Source organism: Agelaius phoeniceus, chromosome 29 (genome assembly GCF_051311805.1).
Source record: "Agelaius phoeniceus isolate bAgePho1 chromosome 29, bAgePho1.hap1, whole genome shotgun sequence".
NCBI lineage: Eukaryota > Metazoa > Chordata > Aves > Passeriformes > Icteridae > Agelaius > Agelaius phoeniceus.
Window position 1 is genome coordinate 914,741 of NC_135293.1, and position 23,425 is coordinate 938,165.

At 59.3% G+C, this 23,425-nt stretch overlaps 1 protein-coding gene across 2 annotated transcripts; it reads right to left on the reverse strand.

The window, feature by feature from the left end:
• Positions 1-2,015: 2,015 nt before the first annotated feature.
• On the reverse strand, positions 2,016-21,270 carry ZBTB7A (zinc finger and BTB domain containing 7A). Of its 2 annotated transcripts, none has more exons than XM_054649924.2 (3): positions 21,156-21,270; positions 6,508-7,715; positions 2,016-2,549 (listed from the first exon to the last, which is right to left on the reverse strand). In XM_054649924.2, the coding sequence occupies exons 2-3, from the start codon at positions 7,698-7,700 to the stop codon at positions 2,096-2,098; spliced, it is 1,647 nt and encodes a 548-aa protein (XP_054505899.2). In that variant the 5' UTR covers positions 7,701-7,715; positions 21,156-21,270; the 3' UTR covers positions 2,016-2,095. The 2 variants fall into 2 exon arrangements, with proteins under 2 accessions (XP_054505899.2, XP_054505900.2); XM_054649925.2 differs by lacking the exon at positions 21,156-21,270 and adding an exon at positions 7,846-8,321.
• Positions 21,271-23,425: the final 2,155 nt, after the last annotated feature.

The window sequence follows — 23,425 nt, forward strand, 5'->3', positions numbered from 1 at the left end:
TCCTCCAATCTCACTTGGATTCTGCCTATATTTGTATTTTTTTCTAGGTTTTTTTTTTTGTTAAATATATATATATATATACACATTTTTTTCTTACAAAAATAAATTTAGGCTTTTTTTTTTTAATAATATTTTTTTTTCTCCGTAGAAGTCTTTTTTTTTTTTAAAGTTTTTTTTTTGACTTGTAAACATCTTGAATCTTGCTTTTTTTTTTTTTAAATTAAGATAAAGTGAGCTCAAAGTACCCGTTCCATCGCAAAGTGCTAAGACTTCTTTGTTTTCTTTTTTTTTTTTTTTCTTTTTTATTATTTTTAAGCTTTTTTTTTTGGAATTTTTTATTGCTTTTTTTTTTGTTTTTCTGCATTAAATAAACATCCATCTCTTCCCCCAGCCCCACCACTCACCCCACCCTCCCCAGCACACACTCCCCTCTCACTCCCTCTCCAAAATACATTCGGCCAAAACCTGCTCTTTGCTTTTTTTCTTTTGAAAGTAAAAACACCAAAAAAAAAAAAAAGAAAAAAAAAGGAAAAAAAAAAGGAAAAAAACCCAAAAAAAACCAACAAAAAAATTAAAATAAAAGGAAGAGAATCTAAAAAGTGCTTTGAAAATAAAAGGGCTTAAAATCTCTCTGGTTTTTTACTCTTTTTTTTTTTTTTTTCTTTTTTTTAGCATTTAAAAATGTGCATTTAGAAAACAGGTGACCAACTCAAAGGTGCCTTTTCCCCCCAAGGGTCGGGACCCGCCTCTCCAGCCATAGAGCATCTCTAGATATATATATATATTTATATATATTTTATTTTCTTTTCTTTTTGGGAATGGGGCTGGGGGGGGCCAGGTGCTCCCCCTTTCCCAAAGGCCTCCTGCTCCTTTAGGGGAGACCCCAAAGAACCTTTTTGCCAAAGGGATTTGGAGGCGTTTTTGGGGCCGTGCTGGGGAGGGAAAAAATTCCCTGGGGCAAAGGGAAGGGGGGGGGGGGTGGGGGAAAAAATTCCCTAAGGAAAAGGGGGGGGGGGGAAAGAAAAATTCCCTGGGGGGGGATTTGGGACCCCCCAGCCCCAAATTCTGCCGGCAGCGGGGGCTGGGCTGACTCAGGCACTTCCTGGGCACTGCGGGGTGGGGACGGATGTGGGGACAATGGGGGGGACAGGGATGGACACAGCCAGGGATGGACACAGGGATGGACACAGGGATGGACACAGGGATGGACGCTGAACCCACGGCACGGCTGAGCCATCCCTGGTGTCCCCATCCTGGTGTCCCCACCCTGGTGTCCCCACCCTGGTGTCCCCAGCCCTGCCCTGTCCCCATCTCCAGCGTCCCCAGCCCCGGGTGCCCGACACAAACCCTGCCGAACCTGCTGCCTTCTCTCACATGATTTTTTTCTTTTAAAAAAAATTTTTTTTAGGCAATTTTTCCAGCAATTTCCAGCAATTTTTTCCCCACCCGGAGCCCTCGCTGCCCGACTGAGCCTCGCACTCGGGGAGGGGCTGGGGGGACAGACCCCAAATCCTGACCCCGATCTCCTGGGAAGGAGCCCCCGGCCCCCAAATCCCAAACCCCGCCCTGCCACAGCCCTTCCAACTCCTACCACTCCTTATTTTTTTTTCTATTTTTTCCTTTTTTTTTTTCTTAAATAGATCTCTCTCTGAAATAAGTTTTTTTTTTTCTTTTCTTTTTTTTTTTTTTTTTTTTTAAACATGTGTTTGGACACAAAATAAAGCTTTGGATTTACATGGAAGCTCTTTTCCATGCGACAGAGCCACTTTCCATCCCCACCTCGTGCTTCCCTAGCGTCCTTGCCTTTCCAAGAAAAGGTCCTTGGCTATGAGGGATCCTCGGGGGAGAGCCCCGCTTACGATGGGAAGATTGGAAAACGTTAATATATAATATCTCTCTTTTTTTTTTTTCTTTTTTTTGTAGCTTTTTTTTGTTTTTTCCTTAAAAAAAAGGGAGAGAAACATTTTTAAAGAGAAAAATCGGAGGAAAAGTACTAACTAGATTTTGTGACTTTGTTTTGTTGTTTTTTTTTTTTCAGGTTTCATCGTTTCATCGGTTGGGGTTGGTTTTATGGTTTTTTGTTTTGTTTTTTGGTTTAGGAGAGTCCTTGCTCATTACCCTCATCCGACCCTCCTGCTACATTCAATCCCGGCGCTTCGTTATTGGAATTCTCCTCAAAGTGCTGCTGCTGCTGCTGCTGCTGCTGCTGCTCCTCGCTGCCCGCGGCCGTGTCCTCGGGCTCGGGGGCCGGGATGCTCCCGTCCTCCGTGGGCGTGGGGGGCATGGCCCCGCCGGCCTCCCTGACCCGCGGCTTGCGGCCCCTCCGTGACGGGATCCCGTTGCATCCATCTTTTTTAAGGTGCCTGTGCAGGTGGTCGGAGCGGACGAAAGTCTTGCAGCAGCTGTCGCACTGGTACGGCCGCAGCCCCGTGTGCACCCGCATGTGGTTCTTCAAGTCGTAGTTGTGGGCGAAGGCGGCCCCGCACTGCTGGCACAGGTAGGGCTTCTCCCCCGTGTGCTTCCGCATGTGCACCTTCAGCTTGTCCTGCCTGCGGGGACACACGGACACGTCAGGGACGGACTGGGGGCGTGGAGGGGCAGGGAGGGGCGGTGGAGGAGGTGACACGGCCTGGGTGGCACTGGGACGGGGTTGGAGCAGGGATGGGCATTGGAATGGGCAGCTCCTGGTGTGGGGATGGACACTGGAATGGGCCTGAGCAGCTCCTGGAGTGGGGATGGACACTGGAATGGGCAGCCCCTGGAGTGGGGATGGGCATTGGCACAGGGCTGGGCAGCTCCTGGTGTGGGGATGGACACTGGAATGGGCAGCTCCTGGTGTGGGGATGGACACTGGAATGGGCTGGGCAGCTCCTGGTGTGGGGATGGGCACTGGAATGGGCAGCTCCTGGTGTGGGGATGGGCATTGGAATGGGCAGCTCCTGGAGTGGGGATGGACACTGGAATGGGCAGCTCCTGGAGTGGGGATGGACACTGGCAGAGGGCTGGGCAGCCCCTGGAGTGGGGATGGGCATTGGAATGGGCAGCTCCTGGTGTGGGGATGGACATTGGTGCTGGGCAGCTCCTGGAGTGGGGATGGGCATTGGAATGGGCCTGGGCAGCTCCTGGTGTGGGGATGGACATTGGTGCTGGGCAGCTCCTGGAGTGAGGATAAATGTTGGAATGGGCCTGAGCAGCTCCTGGAGTGGGAATGGGCACTGGAATGGGCCTGGGGAGCTCCTGGTGTGGGGATGGGCATTGGCACAGGGCTGGGCAGCTCCTGGAGTGGGGCTGAGCATCACCCAGTGCAGGGTGAGAGGGTAGGTTCACACACTGTCACATATGGGGTCACACATTGGCCCATATAGGGTCTGAGCATGGCTGTAGGGTCACACATTGGCCCATACAGGGTCTGAGCAGGGTTATGGGGTCACACATTGCCCATATAGGGTCTGAGCAGGGTTATGGGGTCACACATTGGCCTATATGAGGTCTGAGCAGGGTTATGGGGTCACACCCTGCCCAGCCCAGGCTGATCACAGCTCTGGGGTCACACATGGCTCATTTGGGGCTGGGCCACCTGAGCCATCGCTGCTTCCTGGAGGCAAACCCAGCCCCGAGCACGTGGCCAGGCAGGGGAGCCCCTGCTGCCCTCCCCAGCACCTGCCCGACCCTTCCCAGGCGGATCCACCCCATTCCTGCTCGGATCACTCAGATCCCAGCCCTGAACGTTCTCCCTTTACCCACAGGATCCCAGAAATCCTAAAGCTCCGGGGAAGGATCAAAGCCCCAAGGTCGTGTCCAGCTCTGAGTGACACACAAAGTGGCTCGTGAAATTACAATTTGGCATTTTATAACCTCCCAAACTCTTCTCTTTTTTTTTTTTTTTTATGGGAGCTGCTCCTCCCCCTGTGACCGCAGAGGAACCAGGAAACGCCAGGGAGCAAAAATCCCTGAGCAGGGCCGGGCTGGGTGCGGGAACACCCGGCTGGAGCAGCCCCCTCCTCCTCCTGCCACACCCCAAACCCCCTCCCAAACCCCTCCCACGGAATGGGGAAGGGATTTGTTCCCAGCCCTGGATGGGGAAGGAGAGCAAAGGAATAATATGGAATAAATAATATGGAATAAATAACATGGAATAAATAACATGGAATAAATGGAGCTCGGGGCACGGGAACAAGCGATGCCAAGGACAGCTCCCTGTCCCTGTCCAGGCTTCCCAAAGCTGCTGTGGGCAGAGGCAGGAGGATGTTTTGGCTGGAATCTGCTGGTTTAGAAAAGCAGCTTTTTTACAGGTGCCAGGCCCTCCTGGGAGCCAGCAGGGAGCAGATCCTAATCCCACAGAATGGGAGCAGATCCTAATCCAACGGAATGGGAGCAGGGTCCTACAGAATGGGAGCAGATCCTAATCCCACGGAATGGGAGCAGATCCTAATCCCACAGAATGGGAGCAGATCCTAATCCAACGGAATGGGAGCAGGGTCCTACAGAATGGGAGCAGATCCTAATCCCACAGAATGGGAGCAGATCCTAATCCAACGGAATGGGAGCAGGGTCCTACAGAATGGGAGCAGATCCTAATGCCAAGGAATGGGAGCAGGATGGAAAAAGGATGAGGTGGTCCCACCAACTCCCCGTCCCCACAAGTCCCCCCTGTGCCTCCCCTCATGTTGCAGTGCCAGCAGCTGCCAGGGACCCTGTGGCATTTCCAGGGCCTGCAGTGCCCTGGATGGTGCCTAGAGGGGGATGGCAGTGGGGTGGCTCAGGGATGGCTGTGGGGTGGCTGTGGGGTGGCTCAGGGATGGCTGTGGGGTCGCTATGGGGTGGCTGTGGGGTCACTGTGGGGTCGCTATGGGGTGGCTGTGGGGTCGCTGTGGGATCAGCCCCAGCCCCGGAGCAGGGAGGTGCCGCGTGGCAGGGCCGGGGGAGCGGGGAGGGAGGGCTGGCACCCTGCCCCTGCCATTATCTGCATTCCTCAGCTCTCCAACGTGGGCTGGGCGCGGCCGGGACCAGGGGAAGGGGCAGGACACGGCCTCCTGCCCCTCGGGCTGCACCCCGGGCATCCCACACGGATCCTACACGGGATGGAGCCCCCAGAGCACCAGGGGCCTGGAAGGGCTGGGGGAAGTGGCACAGTGGGAACATCTGGGCAGGCAGGGAAAGGGAAAAGGAGCAGGGAAAGGGAAAGGGAAAGGGAAAGGGAAAGGGAAAGGGAAAGGGAAAGGGAAAGGGAAGAGAGCAGGGAAAGGGAAGGGGAAGGAAGCAGGCAGGGAAAGAGAAGGGAAAGGGAGAAGGGAAAGGGAAGGGAAACAGAGCAGAAAAAGGGAAAGGAAAGGGAGCAGGGAAGGGAATGGAAAGGGAAGGGAGCAGACAGGGAAAAGGAAAGGGAGCGGGGAAACGGAAGGGAGCAGGGAAAAGGAAAGGGAAAGGGAGCAGGGAAAGGGAAAGGGAGCAGGGAAAAGGAAAGGGAAAGGGAGCAGGGAAAGGGAGCAGGGAAAGGGAGCAGGGAAAGGGAGCAGGGAAAGGGAGCAGGGAAAGGGAAAGGGAGCAGGGAAAGGGAGCAGGGAAAGGGAAAAGGAAGGGAGCAGGGAAAGGGAGCAGGGAAAGGGAAAGGGAGCAGGGAAAGGGAAGGGAGCAGGGAAAGGGAAAGGGAGCAGGGAAAAGGAAAGGGAGCAGGGAGCAGGGAAAGGGAAAGGGAGCAGCCCCAGGCCGGGCAGCCCACGCTGTCCCCGGCAGGGCCAGGGCTGCTCCAGGCTGGGACCCCCGGGCCGGCCCAGCCCCGCAGCAGAGCCGGGGAGAGGAGGCGGTGCCCGGGCACGGACTGGAGTGAACTGGAGCAGCCCAAACAATGTCCCCTTTCTTTGGTGCTGCCGTGGCCCAGGCAGGGAGCAGAGCAGCCCTGATTAGGAACAGGGCCGTGGCAAACGCCCCCGGGAGCTGCACCGGGGCTGCAGAGTTGCTCTGCCAAGGACACGAGTGGGCTCCAACCTCCCTCCAACCCAGCCACGGCCACCTCAGCCATGCCATGAGCCATGCCCAAACCATTCCCCTGCTCCTGCCTCAATGGACAGACCAAGAGCTGCAGCTCTGTTTCCCCCTCATGTCAGGCTTCCAGCAGAGCTCAGCAAGTCAGGACAGCAGGATGGTGGCACTGGCCATCGAGCCAGGCCCCTTGAGATAGCTCAAGTGTCACACCCCCAAACTGCTCCCTGGAAAACTTTGGCCTCCAGCCCCAACTCGCCAGTTAGGACGGAAATGAGTTGAGCAGAGAGATAAAATCACCCAGGAGCAGCCCTGGGCTGGCTCCTGGGGAGAGGGGAGGGCTGGGTTTGAGTGCAGACCCCGGGTTTGGGTGCAGATCCCGGATTTGGGTGCAGATCCCGGGTTTGGGTGCAGACTCTGGGTTTGGGTGCAGACCCTGGGTTTGGGTGCAGACCCCGGGTCTGTGTGCAATCCCTGAGTTTGTGTGCAGCCCCCAGGTCTGTGTGCAGGCCCCGTTCCCAGCCGTACCTGGTGAATCTGACGTTGCAGATGTTGCACTCGTAGGGCTTCTCCCCGGTGTGGGTGCGGATGTGGCGCGGCAGCTTCCCGGCGCCCTGGATCACCTTCTCGCAGATGGGGCACTTCTGGAATGCTTTTGCCCTGATCTTCTTCTCCACCTTCTGCGACCAGGACGGGTACACGTCGCCCTCGCTGGAACTGCCAAAATATTTCAAGTAATAATCCATGACCCCGTCCTCGTCCTTGCGGTCGTCGTCGCCGAGCTGCTGCCGCCCCACCGAGTTGATCATCTGCTGGAGCAGGGCGCTGGCGGCCAGGTCATCCACCTCCCTGGCATCATCCTCCGTCTCCGTGCCCGTGGGGATGAAGCTGGGCGAGTCCCCGGCCTCCTGCGGGTCCAGAGGGCCCCTGGGGGTGCCCCCCTCCTCTTCTGCCGGGGTGGCCAAGCCGCGGCTGCTGTAATGTCCGTTCTGGGAAGGGGAGAACATCCCGCCGCTGACCGGCTCCTCGTCCTCGCGCTCCAGCCACATGGCCGGGTTGCTGTCGGGGTCACAGTCACTTGCCTTTGGTCTTTCGGTTGGGGTGGCTTGCGAGTAGAAGTCCAGGCCGTTGCAGTTCGACTCCTCCTCCTCCTCTTGGCCTCGGAAGTTCAGTCTCTGAAGGTCTCTCAACTCTGGGTTGGTCCACGGAAAGCTGCCTTGGTGGCCGTTCACGGGGTTGCTCTGGAAGAACTCCAGGTACTCTTTTGCTCTGAGATGGTTCCTCTGATCAATTTGATCTACTGTATCCATCTGGTCATTTTTGGCCAGAATCTTCCTCTCCAGGAGATCCGTGCAGACATCCCTGACGGCCGGGATCTCCAGCAGCGTGGCGGCGTTGAGGATGTCGTTGACGTTGGAAGTGCTGACGGTGAGGGTCGCGGTGTAGGCGAACTCCAGCAGCGCCGACAGGGCGTCCGCACTCACAAAGTCTATCTCATACACGTTCTGCTGGTCCACCACTAACCCTGAGGTGAAGAGCTTCTTGAAGTACTGGCTGCACGCTGCCAGGACGGAGCGGTGGGTGGGGAACTCCTGGCCTTCCACCAGGATGACCACGTCGCACAGCAGCCCGTTGTTCCTCTGCTCATTCAGGCTGCTGAGGATGTCGCTGCTGTGATCCGGGAACGGGATCCCTATGGGGCCGTCCACGCCACCCGCCATCTTCCAGGCTAAAGGCTGTGGGGAAGGAGGGCAAGGCCGTGAGTCAGAGCTCGGAGACATCGGGAGAATCCCCAAATTCCTGAGGGACGCACCTGGCAGTGTGTCCCCTGTGCCTCTCCCATCATCCTGCCCGTCCTGTGCTTACCTGGCGAGGAGGAGGAGGAACAGAGGCCAGGTGCTCTCAAGTGAGAACAGCTGAATTAGCACGGATCCGGGCCAGAGCAGCAAGCCTTGGCAGGGAGCTGGCATCACCCAGCCAGGCAGCACCTGGAGCAGGCACAGCTGTGCCCAGCGTGGGGCCAGGGCAGCCTGAGCCTCCCCAGTGCACCCCAGTCCTGCCCTGGGAGCATCTCCCAGTGCCATTCCTGCTGGGAAGGTCCCCAGCTCCGTGATGTCACCACTGGGAATAGCATTCCCATCACTGGTCCCTGGCTGCCAGCACCCCGGGAATATCCTCTGGGAAGGGCAGGGAGAGGGGAGCCCCAGCCTCCCCACGCTGCTGCTGCTGCTGCAGGTGTTTGACAGAGCAGAGCTGATCCCTGGAAGCTGAGGCAGCTCCTGCTCCTTCCTGGGAGCAAGAGAGAGGAAAGGACACCGGGAGCACCAAGTGCCAGTGCCAGACCTGGATCCTGGACAGGTTCCAGCAGAAGCAGCAGCTCTTCCCAATGCCAAGGGTTTGTTTGGGACAAGATAAATAAATAAAGTCACTCCTGACACATCCACTTTACTCCAAAGGCTGGAAAAACCCAGCCTGACTGCGAGCCTGAGCAGCCCCTAATTCTCCCACAATCCCAGTCTTCTGATCCCAAAAATCAGGAATAACATTTCCCTCCTGTCCACCTCAAGCACAAATCCACACGCTCCTTGAAGCAGCAATGGCTTTGCTGGAAAATCAGTGTCATTCCCCCCATCCCAAGCACTGGGATCAGCAGGAGCCAAGAAATCCACACACAAACCAGTCCAAAAATCACCCCAGCACAAGGCTGGAGTATCCAGGTTCCTGATTGTACAAACCAGTCCAAAAATCACCCCAGCACAAGGCTGGAGTATCCAGGTTCCTGATTGTACAAACCAGTCCAAAAATCACCCCAGCACAAGGCTGGAGTATCCAGGCTCCTGATTTCCAGGTGGGGAAACTGAGGCACAGCGGGACGTGGCCTGTCCCAGGCCATGGGGGCACGGATGAGTCAGGATGGATCCAGAACAGGAATAATTATTCAGGAAGCAGCTGCCAGCCCCGGGTCCCAGCACGGAGCAGGAGCCCAGGTTGCACAACTCCGGCTTCCCCCACCCACCCCCGGCCTCCTCAGTAGTTTTCCATATTTACTTATTTTTGAAACGTTTTGTTAAGCCCAGAAAATAAGTTTAACTTTGGCACCTTCCTGTTTCATACAGAGAAAAGGCAGGAGAAGGCAGGTCTGAGGCTGTGGAAAAGGGATCTGGAGCAAATCCCTGCGTAATCAACAGCAGGAGGACACCAGGATTCGGCTCCCAGCAGGAATGGGATGGGGTGAGGAGGAGGAGGGAGGACCAGGGGCGCTGGATGTGCAGGGCATGCACCAGTCCTGCCACCAACACCAAACACCAAGGCCAGGTGGCTTCCTGAGACTCCTGGGAGCAACTCCAGAGCCACCTCCTGAGCTCCAGGCTTTGACCTTTAAACCCTAATTTCATGGATTTTTACATCAGGGAGGAAAGGGCTGTTTGGTGGCACCACTCCACACCAGACCTGGCTTCAGGTGTGACCTTGGGCAAGGTCACCCCATCCCAGGGGATCCTGAGCTGGGGCTCCAGGGAGGCTTTGCTGCCTCAGCACTGCTGGTCCCACTCCCACCAGGGCAGCTCCAGAGCTCCCCAAACCCTGACTGGAGCAGATCCCACACCCTGCCAGCCCCAAAACCAGCACTGGAGCTTCCCCCTCTCCCTCCTCTCTACCACAGATGCTTTACAAGTTTTTTCCTCCCAAATCCAGTGAGCTGGAGCTGCGTGCAGCGTTTGGAAGCTGTGGACAGGGCTCCTGAGGGTTCTGTGTCTGTCCCCCACACAGCCCAGCCCTGGGGAGCAGCCAGACAAGGTCCCCCCCCAGCCTGCGGGCTGGGATAATCATCCCCACAGTGTGGGAATGGCTGCAGGGTCATGAGACTGCCCCTGGAGCCTGCTCCAAGTCGGCCACCCCGCACACAACACGGCCTTTGTGTCCCACGGCCGCGGTGCCCGGGGATGCTGGGGGCAAAGGGGGCGTCCTGAGCCCCCCAGGAACGGGGTCAGGGCCTGGATGCTCCAGCCACATCCAGAGACTGAGTCCTTAAAACGTCCCCTCCATTCCCTTTCCAACAGTTTAGGAATTGCCAATGGGAAAACGGAGTGTTCCAAAGGATGGATTTGGGGTTTTGGGAACTTGTTGAGTCTTTGTGAGGTGGGTGACTCAAAACAAGTTCCAGGCACCCCAAATCCACTGCTTGCTCATGGCACCGGGGCTCAAGGCCACGATGGAATGGGCAGAGTGCACTTGGGAATGTGCTGAAGCCAGGTGACAAGTGACAAAAGCTGCTGGCACAACCACAGCCCGTCCCTGCCTGGCAAGGAAAGGTCTGAATGGGCCACCAAGGGGGAGCCTCAACTCCTGACCTGGATTTCCCAGCAGCTCCATTCCCTCCCTGCCTGCCTGGGAGTTCCAGGCCCCTGTCCCAGCCTGGGTGGCTCTGCAGGGCTCAGAGGTGCCACATTTCACCCCAAAAGTGGCACTGGGGGAGAAGTTTGGGAATGGCTGAGGTGAAATACAGCCCGTGAGGAAGGGGGGTTGGAGCAGCAGCAAGCAGAGCCCTCCAGGTGATTTAGGAACATCACTGACAGCCTGCTGGGACACCCTGTGCAGCCCCAACCCTGCTCTGAGCCCCCTCAGCGCTTCCAAAATCCCAGCACGGGGGAGCTGTGGCTATTCCAGCTCCACAGGTCAGCCTGGCACACACAGGCAGGAAAAATGTCATTTTTTGGGTGCTGGACGGGGGTGAGGGAAGTTCTCCACCTCCCTGAGCTGATGTTCCACATCCAGCTGATTCCCCATGGCCTTTGGACGCTGCTCCTCAAGACTGAAATGAATTCCTGAGGTTGGAAAAGCCCTCCAGGATCACTGAGTCCCACCTTGTCCCCAGCCCAGTGCCACCTCCAGGGATGGGAACTCCCTGGACAGCCCCTGCCAATGTCCAATCATTCTTTCCATGCAGAAATCGTCCCAAAATCCAACCTGAGCCTGCCCTGGTGCAACTCAAGGCCGTTCCCTCTTGTCCTGCTGTCCCCTGGGAGCAGAACCTGACCCCTCCTGGCTGTGCCCCCAGTCAGGGAGCTGTGCAGAGCCAGAAGGTCACTCCTGAGCCTCCCCAGCTCCCTCAGATGTTTTCCAGACTCTCCCCAGCTCCATTCCCTTCTCTGGGCTCACTCCAGCCCCTCTGTGTCCTTCTCACCGTGAGGGGCCACACCAGGACACAGCACCCGAGCTGTGACCTCAGCACTGCGATTTTATTTTCTTTTTTTTAAGCTCAATTTCTCCCCTCTCCCCTCCCAGACCCCCCCCCAGCCCAAGAGCAGCACCCAGAGCTCCCTGAAACCCCTGAGCTTGTGCTTCCCTCAGCAGGATGTCACCCAATCCCTCTCCTCCAGGAGCTCTGGAATTTGACATTTACATTCAAATGAGACGACCACATCAAGATGGGATCCCAACCAAAAGTGCTGACAAAACACCTCTTTAATTACCAGTTTTCCACAGAACCTCAGTGGTTGTTTTTCCTTTTCTCTTCACTTCTTTGCCTTAAAATTTAGAGGAAGCTGAGCAGTTTGGGAGGGCTCAGGCACAGCCAGGTGGAAGAGCTGGGTCACACCTGGGGAACAGGGAACAGCCAATGTTCTCTACGTGCTCTAATCCGGAAAAGATCCCAAAACCCTTCCATAGGCAGAGGTGCCGCCCTCTGCAGCAGCACAGGTGAGAACTTGAGCAACACCTGGCACCTGCTCGGGGCAGGAAGGGAGAATCAGCATCAGCCTTTCCATGGGGCACGAGGCAAAACGGCTTTGGGGAATTCTGCAATGCACACAGCAACAATTCCTGGGAAGAGCTGAGCTCTGGGAGGTGCCTGTGGATGTTGAGGCTGTGGGATGGACAGAGACTTTGGACATGAGTGTGGAGGGACAGGGCAGGAGGGAATGGGTCAAACTGACAGGGCAGGGTGAGAATTGGGAAGAATTCCCAGAGCAGCTGTGGCTGCCCCTGGACCCCTGGAATTGTCCAAGAGGAGGCTGGAGCACCCTGGGAAACTCCAGGATGTCCCTGCCCGTGGCAGAATATTTAAGGTCCATCCAGCCCAAACTATTCTGAAAGTTGGGACACTCAAGGTGCCCAAGGATCCCAAGCTGCTCTGGGATTTCTTGGAGCAAACACACACGACCGAGGCAGGGCAGCCTCAGCAGCAGCACCAGGGGAGAATGATTTAAAAAATGGTGATTTACACAAAAAACCAGCCCAGGGGCTGCTGCCCAAGGCCCAAACACGACCCCAGCAGTCCCTCAGCAGCCTGCAGAAATGGGGCATTTCCCCCTAGAACTGCTGCCACCCCACAAGTCCTCCCCTGCTGGCATTTAGGGACAGCCCATCCCAGCGCCCCTGTCCCTCTCCCAGCTCTGCCAGCCTGGCCCAAGGCAGCTCTGGGGCCATGGGGAGCAGAGGCAGAGCCTGTGCTGGGAGCAGCCCAGGACAGGCCCCAGCAGGTCCCACCCTGCCCAGGATCCACCCCAGGCCTCGGGACACACACCTTGCACTGGGGAGCTGGGAACAGGGCAGGGGAAGGGAAAGGGGAAGGGGGAAAGGGGGAAAGGGGGAAAGGGGGAAAGGGGGAAAGGGGGAAAGGGGAAAAGGGGGAAAAGGGGGAAAAGGGGAAAAGGGGAAAAGGGGAAAAGGGGAAAAGGGGAAAAGGGGAAAAGGGGAAAAGGGGAAAAGGGGAAAAGGGGAACGGGAAGTTTCTGGCTGCTTGGGAGAAGTCACAATTCCAACCACTCCACTGAGCCATGGAAACTCAACTGCTCCCAACAAGGAAATGTGCTGTCAGTGCCTTAGGGCCAAACTATCCCAATTATTTGGACCTGGAGAACCAGCTGGATGTTCCTGAGAGGAAGACCCTGAACATCAACAGAAGGAACTGCACTGTGGGAAAAATCAATATTAAAAAAAACCCTCAGCCTGCTTTTCTTTTAAATAAAACTACATTTTCAATGGTGCAGTGGGAAGAAATCCTTGGTCTTGAGAAGGCAATGGAGTCATCAATGGCAAAGAGTGAATTCCAGCTTTCTTCTGTGCTGCCTGGACACCCCATCTGGGGTAACATGACCAAGATCATGCAGCTCTTGAAGGGAAGAGACCAGAGCAGAACCAGCGCCCTGCAAATATCTGTGGGCTGCTCTGGACAATCTGGCTCTGTTTCCCAAGCATGGGCATCCATCCCCTCCAGCCCCTGCCCAGCCCTGAACAGGGAAAAGCGACCACAGGTCTGGATCTGGGATGTGAGGAATGAGGAACGAGACTGAACCACAGCAGGAGGGTTCAGCTGGTTCCCAAAGAGGCTCCAGGTCCCAGCCCTGACCGAGCCCTGCTCCAGGGGCTCCTCAGAGGGGCTGCACTGCTCTGCTCCTTACACAGATCAGAGCACCCCACGTCTTGGAGGTGCTTTGGGTGCTGGAATGCTGCTGCAAGAGCTCTGGAGACCCTGCAGTGCATGGAGGGGCTCCAAGGGAGATGGGGAGGGACATGAAGGGGACAGGACAAGGGGCAATGGATTCAAACAGAGGAGGTTTAGATGGGATGTTGGGCAGGAATCCTTCCCTGTGAGGGTGGGGAGGGACTGGGATGGAATTCCCAGAGCAGCTGGGGCTGCTCCATCCCTGGCAGTGCCCAAGGCCAGGCTGGACAGGGCTGGGAGCAGCCTGGGACAGTGGGAGGTGACCCTGCCATGGCAGGGCTGGCACTGGATGGGCTTTGAGGTCCCTTGCACCCAAAACATTCTGTGATGGGGCAAAGACTCAAACTCCAGGTGAAGTACAAGAACACCTGAGATGTTCTGACAGCTCCTGGGCTCCAGCAGCTCCCCTGCCCCAGAGCTTTTCCTCCCCTGCTCTCAAGGATGTGCCTGGGCAGCACAGGAAGCTCCAGCACAGCCAACCCCCCTCCTGCAGCCCCTTTAAGGAGAGGAACCCTGCCCCAAACCCTGCAGATCCTGGGGCACGGATCCACACATCCCTGAAATGCCAGAATCCCAGGCTGGTGTGGGCTGGGAGGGACCTTGAGACTCGTCCTGTTCCATCCCATGGGCAGGGACACCTTCCACATCCCAGAGTGCTCCAGCCTGGCCTTGGACACCTCCAGGGATGAGGCAGCCACAGCTTCTCTGGGAATTCCAGCTCAGTGTCTCCCCACCCTCCAGGGAGGAATTCCTTCCCGATATCCCATCCATCCCTGCCCTCATTTTGAAGCCATTGTCCCTTCCCCTGGCACTCCAGGCCCAGGGAAGAAGCACCTAAAGCACTGCAGGAACAGCCAGGAAAGGAGAATCCCACATCCTGCAGCTTCTGGCAGCAAGAGCAACTGCTCCCACTCAAGCCTGGATGGGGCCCTGGGTCTGAACATCCCTCAGACCCTCCATGAGCATCCCAGGAACTTTAATGGAATAAAACAGGAACCATGGAGGAACCACCATGGTGGGGCTGGAGGTCTGGGATCCCTCATCAGCGACAGGGAATTGCTGGGAATGCTGCTCTGGAGCCACCAGGAAGAAAGGGGCTTGTTCCTCTTGGTTTTCCCAAACTGCCTGAACTCCACTGGTTTTTCACACGCTGGCCCAGATGAGGCTGGACAAGGCAGGTGTGGGATTGTTCCAGAGGAAGAACAAGCGTCACCAAGAACAGGCTCATCCCAAAAGCCTGGGCCAGACTCTGCATCTCCCAGGAAAGCTGGTGCTGCTCCCAGAGCCATGAGGGATTCACCAGCAGGGATTGCCCTCCACAGCCCAGGCACAGAGGGGTGACCCAGTGCCACATTCCACAGGGATGGAGCTGGGATGGGATTTCCTTGCAGGGCACAGCAAAGCTCCTGGGAAACTTCAGTTTCCAGCTGCTGGCCAGAGGCAGGACATGGACCCCGATGGACAACGGTCAAGTGGCCAAACACTGGTGCTGTTCCAGAGGATCCCAAAGCTGCAGCCCCAGAGCCTCCCCAGCTGCCACCCTCAGCCCTGACAGCACCAAACTCCTCTCATGTTGCAAGGTGAGCCTGAACTGGTTCCTCCACCCAGCCCTCCTCGCCAATTTTCTCCTTTGTCATCAGAGGCCGGATTTAATCTGGCAGGAATGTGCCTTTTAGCCCTGGGAGTCTCCCACCCGAGCCCTGCGTGTCAGGGTTATTTTGGGCTGAGAAGCTCCTCCATCCCCAGCACTGTCACTCTGCCTCAGCACACAAGTCCATGGCACCAACTCCGTGTGCTGGGATTGTCCCCAACAGCACCAAGAGGTCACAGGAATTCCCCTGTGAGAGAGGGAGACAAAACCAACCCCAAACTGCTGAGAGCTGCTCAAAGACCCTCAACCCCTGCTCCAAACCCACCTCTGTTCCAGCAACTCCCAGGCCTCCCTCAACCCTCAGGCTAAGCTGAGCCCACCTGAGCTGAGCCCAGAGCCCTGGATACCCTGGAACTCAAGGAAATTGTTCTGCTGCCCGAACAAACCCTTTTCACTGAGCCCCAGTGTGCCCACACTGCTGCAGTCCTGGCCCTCCAACAGGTTCTGTCCCACCTGGCTCCTGTGGGAAAGCTCCCTGGTTTTGGGAGATTCTGGACAACACCAGGCCGTGGCTCAGCCAGCCACAGTTCTCCAAAATACTTCAGAAAGTCTCAGGAGTTGCAGGGAAAAAGGGGAAGAAGTGCACAAAGCACGAGGCTCCAGTGCTGGCTGCAGGAGCTGCTCTCTCCCAGGAGTTCTTTTCCAACCTGGGAGCCCCAGGAGCCTGGAGGCACCAGGATCCAGGCAGGAATAAGCAACTGCTTTCCAAAAAGGCAGCACGGGGCCCCTTTGCAAGGGAGCAATTGAGGACTCCAAGCTTTAACCCCCGGCACAGCCCAGCTGCTCCTGGTTGGAGAACAACCAGAGCAGGTCATGCTTGGACACCCCCTCCCCTTCAGAGGCCAAAGCCTGTCCCCACTCCAGCCAAAATCCTCCCAAAGTCACTCCAGGGTTTCCTTGAGAGAAACCAATCCCCTCTGCCCCCTCACCCCAATTTCCCCTCTCCTGTCACAGCTCTCGTGGCCTCCTGAACTGAGAGAACCATAAAAACTGCTCAAATCCCAAATCCCCCTAGCAGACAGCATTTACCCCCTCACTCCATGTTCCCCCTCCCTGTCACATCTCTCCTGACCCCTAAGCAGAGAGCCCTAAGAACTGCTCAAACCCCAAATCCCCCCATTCCCATTTGCTGCAGGAGCTCCCAAAGCTGTCCCCTATCCCGGGATTGTCCCCCCCACCACTCCTGACATTCCCTGCCCGAGGCTCTGGCATCAATCTAATTGCCTCAAATGACACCTCACAGACCTGTTGTTCTTTTCTACACTGGGAAATGAGGGAGGACAAAAAAAAAAAAAGGGGGAAACAAATAAAAGAATAAGCCTGGAGTTTGATGAGAGAGCAGGGCAGGGCAGCCCCTTATGTAATTCCCAGTTTGTGGATTAACAGACAGCTCGTCCGGCCATTCCCGGCTCCAGGGGATGACGAGCAAAAGCGAATCCCTGGAGCAAGCAGGGCTCCATCCCTGGCAACCACGGATCTCCCTCCTTCCTTCCTGCCCTGCTGGGATGCATGGGGGGAACGCTGATCCCTCTCTGCTCCCTCTGCTCTGCCTGTCGGGGCAGGAGGCTCCGGGAGCTTCAACCTGTAGCTACAAGCCCACGTCCGGCACCTTCCCAGCTCCAGCAAACAACAGGGAAAAAATCTCATTTACTCACTGGTTCCCAGCGTGCTGGTGGGAAATAAGGAGGTGCACGAAGCAGGAAGGAAATGGGAGCAGGAGTGGAGTGAAGGGTGGGGAGGAGGGAGTTAAAACCCAGCACTGGGAGCCGGGGGCATCCTCTGCTGTGGAGAAAGCAGCACAGGGACAGGTCGGGAGAGGGGCACGGGCTCCAGGTGGGCACAGGGGTGAGGAACAGGAGGAGAATGACCCCAAGGCTGCCGGGATTTCATGCCCAGGAGGATGCCAGCGTTCCAGCAGGTGGGCACAAGGGTGGGGAATGGGAGAATAATCCCGAGTACATGCCCAGGAGGATGCCAGCGTTCCAGCAGGTGGGCACAAGGGTGGGGAACAGGAGGAGAATGACCCTGAGTTCATGCCCAGGAGGATGCCAGCATTCCAGCAGGTGGGCACAAGGGTGGGGAACAGGAGGAGAATGACCCTGAGTTCATGCCCAGGAGGATGCCAGCGTTCCAGCAGGTGGGCACAAGGGTGGGGAACAGGAGGAGAATGACCCCGAGTTCATGCCCAGGAGGATGCCAGCGTTCCAGCTGTGGGCACAGGGGTGGGGAACAGGAGGAGAACGACCCCGAGGGTGCTGGGATTTCATGCCCAGGAGGATGCCAGCGTCCCAGCCGGCCAGGCCAGCACTGGCAGGTCACATTCCCGGCTCTCTGGCCGCACGTTTTCCCAGGGATGGGCGATGCCAGGGTGCTGGGAAGCCGCTGCTTGCCAGGGGATCTGCAGCTCATCCCACCGCCGTGCCCTTGGCTCCCACCTGCAGCCCCGGGGCAGCTCGCAGCAGTCTCCAGTTTCTCGCACCTCGTCGCATTAAGCTGAGCCCTATAGTTCCCTTCCACCTGCAGCCCGGGGCTGCTGCGGGACATCCCCGAATCCCCGGGGCGGTGGGAACGAACGAGCCCCACCGGGATCCGGCCCGGCTGCGCCACCGGAGCCGGCGGTGCCAGCGGGCGGGTGGGAAACTGAAACTGAGCGCAGGGAAGGCGATACGGGCAGGGGGCTGGGCGAGGAACAATCGGCCCCGGCTACTCCGAGAGGATCCCAGCGCTGGCCTGACCTCGTTTACTCCCGCTGACGTCCTCGCAGAGCTCCTCTGGGACGCTGCAGGCACAGGTACAGGGACGGACACAGCAGCAGTTGGGATCAAAGGGCCACGGGGTTGGGGATAAACGCTTCCCTCAGCCCAGACACTGCCGGTCTTCCTCCCTTTCCCTGAGTTCTGCTCGTCAAAAGGCTTTTAATTACAGACTGGGACCGGTCTGCTCAAATTTGAGGTTAAGGCTGGTTGAGAGTGTAGTTAAAGCAACTGTTCATTGCCTGGACTAGGAGAGATAAGGAGCAGGGCTCTTTCTAATTGTTCGCCACACAAGCTCATCTTCCAAAAAACTCAGCATCCCGAGACGGGGAGAGAACCCTCAAGTGTCAGTTTAAATCAAGATCAAACCACAGTTCTCAAGCATTTCGACTCTGCCTCAAACACAAACCTGGGATTTTTAGGTGGGACACCTGCATGGGACTTGATCCTGCAGTTAAACCCCAGCACTGGATCCCAAAACAAGGTCCTGAAGGGAGACAGGAGCACCCAAACCACCACAGAGCCTCGATGGCAGCATAAATTTCACCCCTCATTTGCGTCCCGTGCCCACATCCAAATTCCCACGCTGGGAGAACAACTGGAATTTTTAATTCTGCTTCCAAAAGTCACCAAACACGAAGGGAGCCCAGCCGCCCTCACCGTGCCAAATTAATTCCACCCAGCTCCTCCACAGAGCAGAGCTCCTCGTGAAGCCACAGCTAAAGATCTTCACCAGACCCACGGCCACCAGATGAAATACGAGTGAAAAACGATTAATAATTAAAAAAAAAAAAAAAAAAAAAAAGGCAGAGGAAGAGTTGCAGAGCAGCAAAGTGAGGAACTACTTTCATTCACCACCACATTTATTAAGAGCTCCTGCCTTGCAAAACCCTCCCTGGAGTTACTGAAGCAATTAAGGCTTGGTGGAAAAATCCCACCATCATCACCCGTGTTTGGGTTGCGCCTCTTCACTCCCTCTTTCACCAGAACAAGCCTAAACAGGGGCCAGAATGAATATTAAACAAGAAAGGCTCCTCTCTAATAAACTCCTCAGTTTTTTTCGGTCTCTTTTATTATTTTTTTTTAAAGTAGTTGAAATCCAACAACTCCAGCAAAACCATCAGAATTAAAGCCAGCCCAGCTCTTCCTGCTCAGCCTCCAGAAGAGCCCACACGCTGCAATTTCCAACCAGGACGGGCAGAATCCTTGAGAACTCACACAATTCCTTGAAAAACACCACCAACAACCACCCCAAACACTTTTGGAAAGCGCCACGATGACCTTTTAGCTCTGCTGCTACACCGAGCACAACTTCAACCCTCATTAGGTTGTAAATTCTTCCAGGCAGAACCTTTCTCTCCCCGTGTCCATAAAACAGTTATTATATAAGTTATGGTTTCGATAGCCAGGACAACCAACAGCCCCGGGAACACGGCCGCTCTTGAACTGGGACGGCAGCAAACTCTCACCACCAAGAGTCCTTGAGCCCAAAGAAACTTTGGCTGCCCAAAGCCGAGGGTCTGCAGAGCTCAGGGAACACCGAGAGCCAGGCAGGGGCCGGGCAGTCACGTCGGCTGGGCTTGTACAACAGGAACTGTCGCTTTCGGCGGAGCAACGCCGGGATTTACACGTCCTGGTGCTGCTGCCGGAGTCCCAGGGCTTTCCATGGAATCATGGAATAACCTCAGCTGGAAGGGACGCACAGGGATCGCCCAGCCCAGCTGCTGGCCCCGCACAGACACCCCAATAATCCCACCCTGTGCATCCCTGGGAGTGCTGTCCAGACGCTTCTGGAGCTCTGGCAGCCTCGGGGCTGGGGCCATTCCCTGGGCAATCTGTCCAGCACCCCACCATGCTCTGGAAAAAGAAACTTTGCCCGATCTCCAACCTCAGCCTCTCCTGATACAGCTTCATAAACCAACTTTTCCCACACTCCCGGAACAACACAGCCAAGGACCCCTTTCCCTGGCAGTGCCCAGCTGCCAGCCCACGCTCCCAGCAATGTGTCCGTGACTCTGTCCCGTCTCCAGCCCCACCAAGCACCGCTCCGAGGGGAAGAGGGCAGGGACCTTTGCCTGTGTCGCGGAGGCCTCAGCACGGCACGGCACTTTTGGGCACCTGACCGGAACCACCAGTTCCAAAACCGAGCCCCGAGAGGGGGGATGACGATGAGGAGGCAGTGCCGGCTCCCCGGGCACGCGGGGAATGTTTTGGCAGCTCCGAGGGATGCTGCCCCTCACGCCGAGCCCTCGCCGCTGCGCAGTCCCGCGGGGGGAGAGGCTTATCCCGCCGGTCTCCTGCGGGCAGCAGCGCCCCAGCCCCGCGGGGGGATTATCACCGCGGCCCCCCCTGCCCGCAGCCGGCCGGGGGGAGATAAGGGACGGCCGAGGGGGGTAAAAACAACCCCGGGCGCGCAGGGCCGGAGCGGGGCGGGCAGGGCCGGGCCGGCGCCCCCCGGCCGCCAACGACCTTGGGGTGCGTGGGGACGGCGCGGCCCGACGCCCCCGCACGGGGCGGCCCCGGGGGACCCCACCCATGACCGGCCTCCCCCCCCGCCGGCCCGGGCCGCCCCCCCCGCGGGGCCCACAGGGAGCCTTGGCCGGGCGCCACGACCCCACCCCTTCCCCCGGGCGGGCGGGCGCCGCAATGGAGGCCGGGGGGAGGCGGGGGCGGGGGGCGCCGGGGGGGAGGAGGGGGGGGGAAAGTGTCGGTGGCGGCCCCGCGGGGGCGGCGGGGCGGGCGGGGGTCGCGGCGGGGCCCGGCCCGGGCGGGGGTCGCGGGCCCGGGCGGGGGGGGCCGCGCAGGCCCCGCCGCGCCCGTCCCCGGCCACCCCGCGCGGCGCCCGCCATTGGGCCGGGCGGCGGCGGGCGGGGCGGGTGCGCGGGGCGGAGGGCGCGCCCCGATTGGCCCCGCCCGCTGCCTATCAACACGCCTCCCGCTCGCCGCGCGCGCGAGGGCCGCCGGGGAGCGCAGTCCGCTCGCCCACCGGCACCTGCGGCGCGCCGCCGCCGAGGGACTACAACTCCCGGCAACCCCCGCGCAGCGCTCCCCCCCACCCCTCCCCGCTCCCAACCCTTCCCCCCCCCCCCCCCTCCGCGACCCCCCCAGCACGGCCCGGCCAAGTACAACGTATACGGAGGGGGGGCGGAGGGGGGGGGGCAGCCCCCACCCCCCCTCCGCAACGGACGCAACCGACCCCTCCCCACCCCCCACTGCCCCCCACCACCCCCGGGGAGGGGGGGGAGGGTCAGGCCCGAACCACCCCCCCCATGCGCGACCCCCCCCCCCCCCCGCCCTCTCCATGCGCGCCCACCCCTCAGTTCCGTACCGGGCGGGGGCCGAGCGGTCCGGGCGAGCGGAGCGGGCCGGGCCGTGCGGGCGGGCGGAGCAGTCTCTGGCCGCCCCGCGGGAGCTGCTCGCCGAGGCCCGTATGCGGCTCCTTCCTGCTCCGGCCGGGGCCGCCCCGCTCTTAAAGGGGCCGCGCGCCGCCCCCCCGCCCGCCGCCCCCCCCGCGGGGCGCAGCCGCCTCCGGCCGGGGGGGGGCGCAGCGCGGGGGGGGCTCGGGGGGGGCGCGGCCGGGGGAGACCCCAGGGGGGACCCCGCGGACCCCCCCCCACCGCGGGACGCGTGTCGCACGGTGTCACCTCCCCCCCGGGAGTGGCACACGGACCCCAGACCCGCGCGTGTCGCACGGTGTCACCTCCCCCCCGGGAGTGGCACACGGACCCCAGACCCGCGCGTGTCGCACGGTGTCACCTCCCCCCCGGGAGTGGCACACGGACCCCAGACCCACACGTGTCGCACGGTGTCACCTCTCCCCCGTTAGTGTTACACACACAGACCCCAGACCCACACGTGTCCCCCTGTCCCCGTCAGTGTCACACAGACCCCAGACCCGCGCGTGTCACATGGTGTCACCTCCCCCCTCTGTGAGTGTCACACAGACCCCAGAGCCACTCGTGTCCCCACGGGGCCACCCCCAGGTCCCCTCTGGGTCACTCTGCCCACGGGCCATCCCACGGGTCACCCTGGCGTCCCCCTGACCCCCTCGTGTCACCCCCCGGGGCACCTTCACCGGCCCCAAACCCACTCGTGTCCCCACTCTGAGCCCCTTGGGGTCACCCTGCCCCCGTGTCACCCCCTCGGGCCCCTCTGTGGCCCCCAAACCCACGGGTGTCACCCCGCAGGTCTCTTCTGGGTCACCCTGCCCACCTGTCACCCCCTGGGGCACCTCTGTGTCCCCAAACCCACGGGTGTCGCCCCACGGGTGTCACCCCTCGGGCCCTCTGGGTCACCCTTCATGCTCCACACCCCCACAGCCACTCGTGTCACCCCTCGGGTCACCTCTCGCTCACCTCACCCACGCGTCACCCCCTCCCGTGCCCCCAGACCCACGTGTGTCCCCACAGGTCACCTCCCTGTCCCCCCAACCCCACTCGGGTCCCCCCCAGGGCCACCTCCCCGAGTCACCCCACCCCGGTGTGTCACCTCCGCACGCCCCCCGCCCCACAATGTCCCTCCCAGGCCACCTCCCCAAGGCACCACGTGCCACCCTCGGTGTCCTCAATGTCCCCCCAGCCCCTCCGTGCCACTCGTGTCCCCCCCGTGGCCCGCTGGGGGAAGGGGACACGGAGCCCAAGGTCACGGTGGGCTCGGAGCCAGCCTGGCAAGGACGGGAGCAGCGCGGGCTGCGGGCCCGCCCGGCCCGGGGGGGACACACGGGGACACGGCCGGGCTGTCCCCACCCGGGCGGGGCCGGGCCACCCCCAGCCCGGCAGGGAACGGCTCCCGGAATTCCAGCGCCTTCCCGGCCGCGTGGAAAAGCGAAAATTTCGGGTGCATTTGGAATTCCTGCTCGGGGAGGGGGGGTTCGAGTTCGTTAAAGGAAGAGAAAGCGAGAAAAGCAAAGCTCTGATCGACACCCCCCCTTCCCCCCTCGGGGGGTCCCGTTCCACGCTGGGATTTCCCCTTTTTCCCCTTTTTTCCCTTAAATAACCCCGGCTCAGCTCCCCCCCCCTGCCCCTCACCCTTCCCCCGCCCCCCGGGGGGATTTTGGGGCGGTTTCAGGGGGGTTTTGGGTCATTAACCCCATTGAGCAGGTGGGGAAACTGAGGCAGGACGGGGAAGCACGGCCGGGGGTGGGGACTGAGGGGTCCCTGAGCCCCCAGCCAGAGCGGGGGGAGGCTCCGGGAGGTTTTGGGGTGGGGTTTGGGGTGGGGGGGCTGCACCCCGGGCCCGTCCCCACCCTGCCCCAGCAGCCCCAGCTCCCGACTGCTTTCGCTTTCCCCCTGCACGCCCGGGGCACGCCCGGGGGGCCCCCCCCAAAATATCAACCCCCAGAGTGCCCCCCCTGCACCGAGACCCCCCCAAAATCAGCTGTGGAACGACCCCCCCCCCCCATTGTACCCCATAAACTGAACAGGGGTTGGGGACCCCCCCTTTGCCAGCCTGGCTGGGCACCCCCAGTTCCTCCCTGCACCCCCAAAATCCCACTGTGGCACAAGGGCCGTGGTCACCCCCACCCTGGGGACCCCCCCCATTCCCAGCTGGCACCACCAAAGCCTGGCACAGCTCCCAGGGGTGCAGTGAGTCCATTCC

Coding starts and splice junctions, on each gene's coding strand:
- ZBTB7A (XM_054649924.2), bottom strand. CDS start 7,700: ATGGCGGGTGGCGTGGACGGCCCCATAGGGATCCCGTTCCCGGATCAC. Junction 2,550..6,507: donor TGCAACGTCAGATTCACCAG/GTACGGCTGGGA, acceptor GTGTCCCCGCAG/GCAGGACAAGCTGAAGGTGC.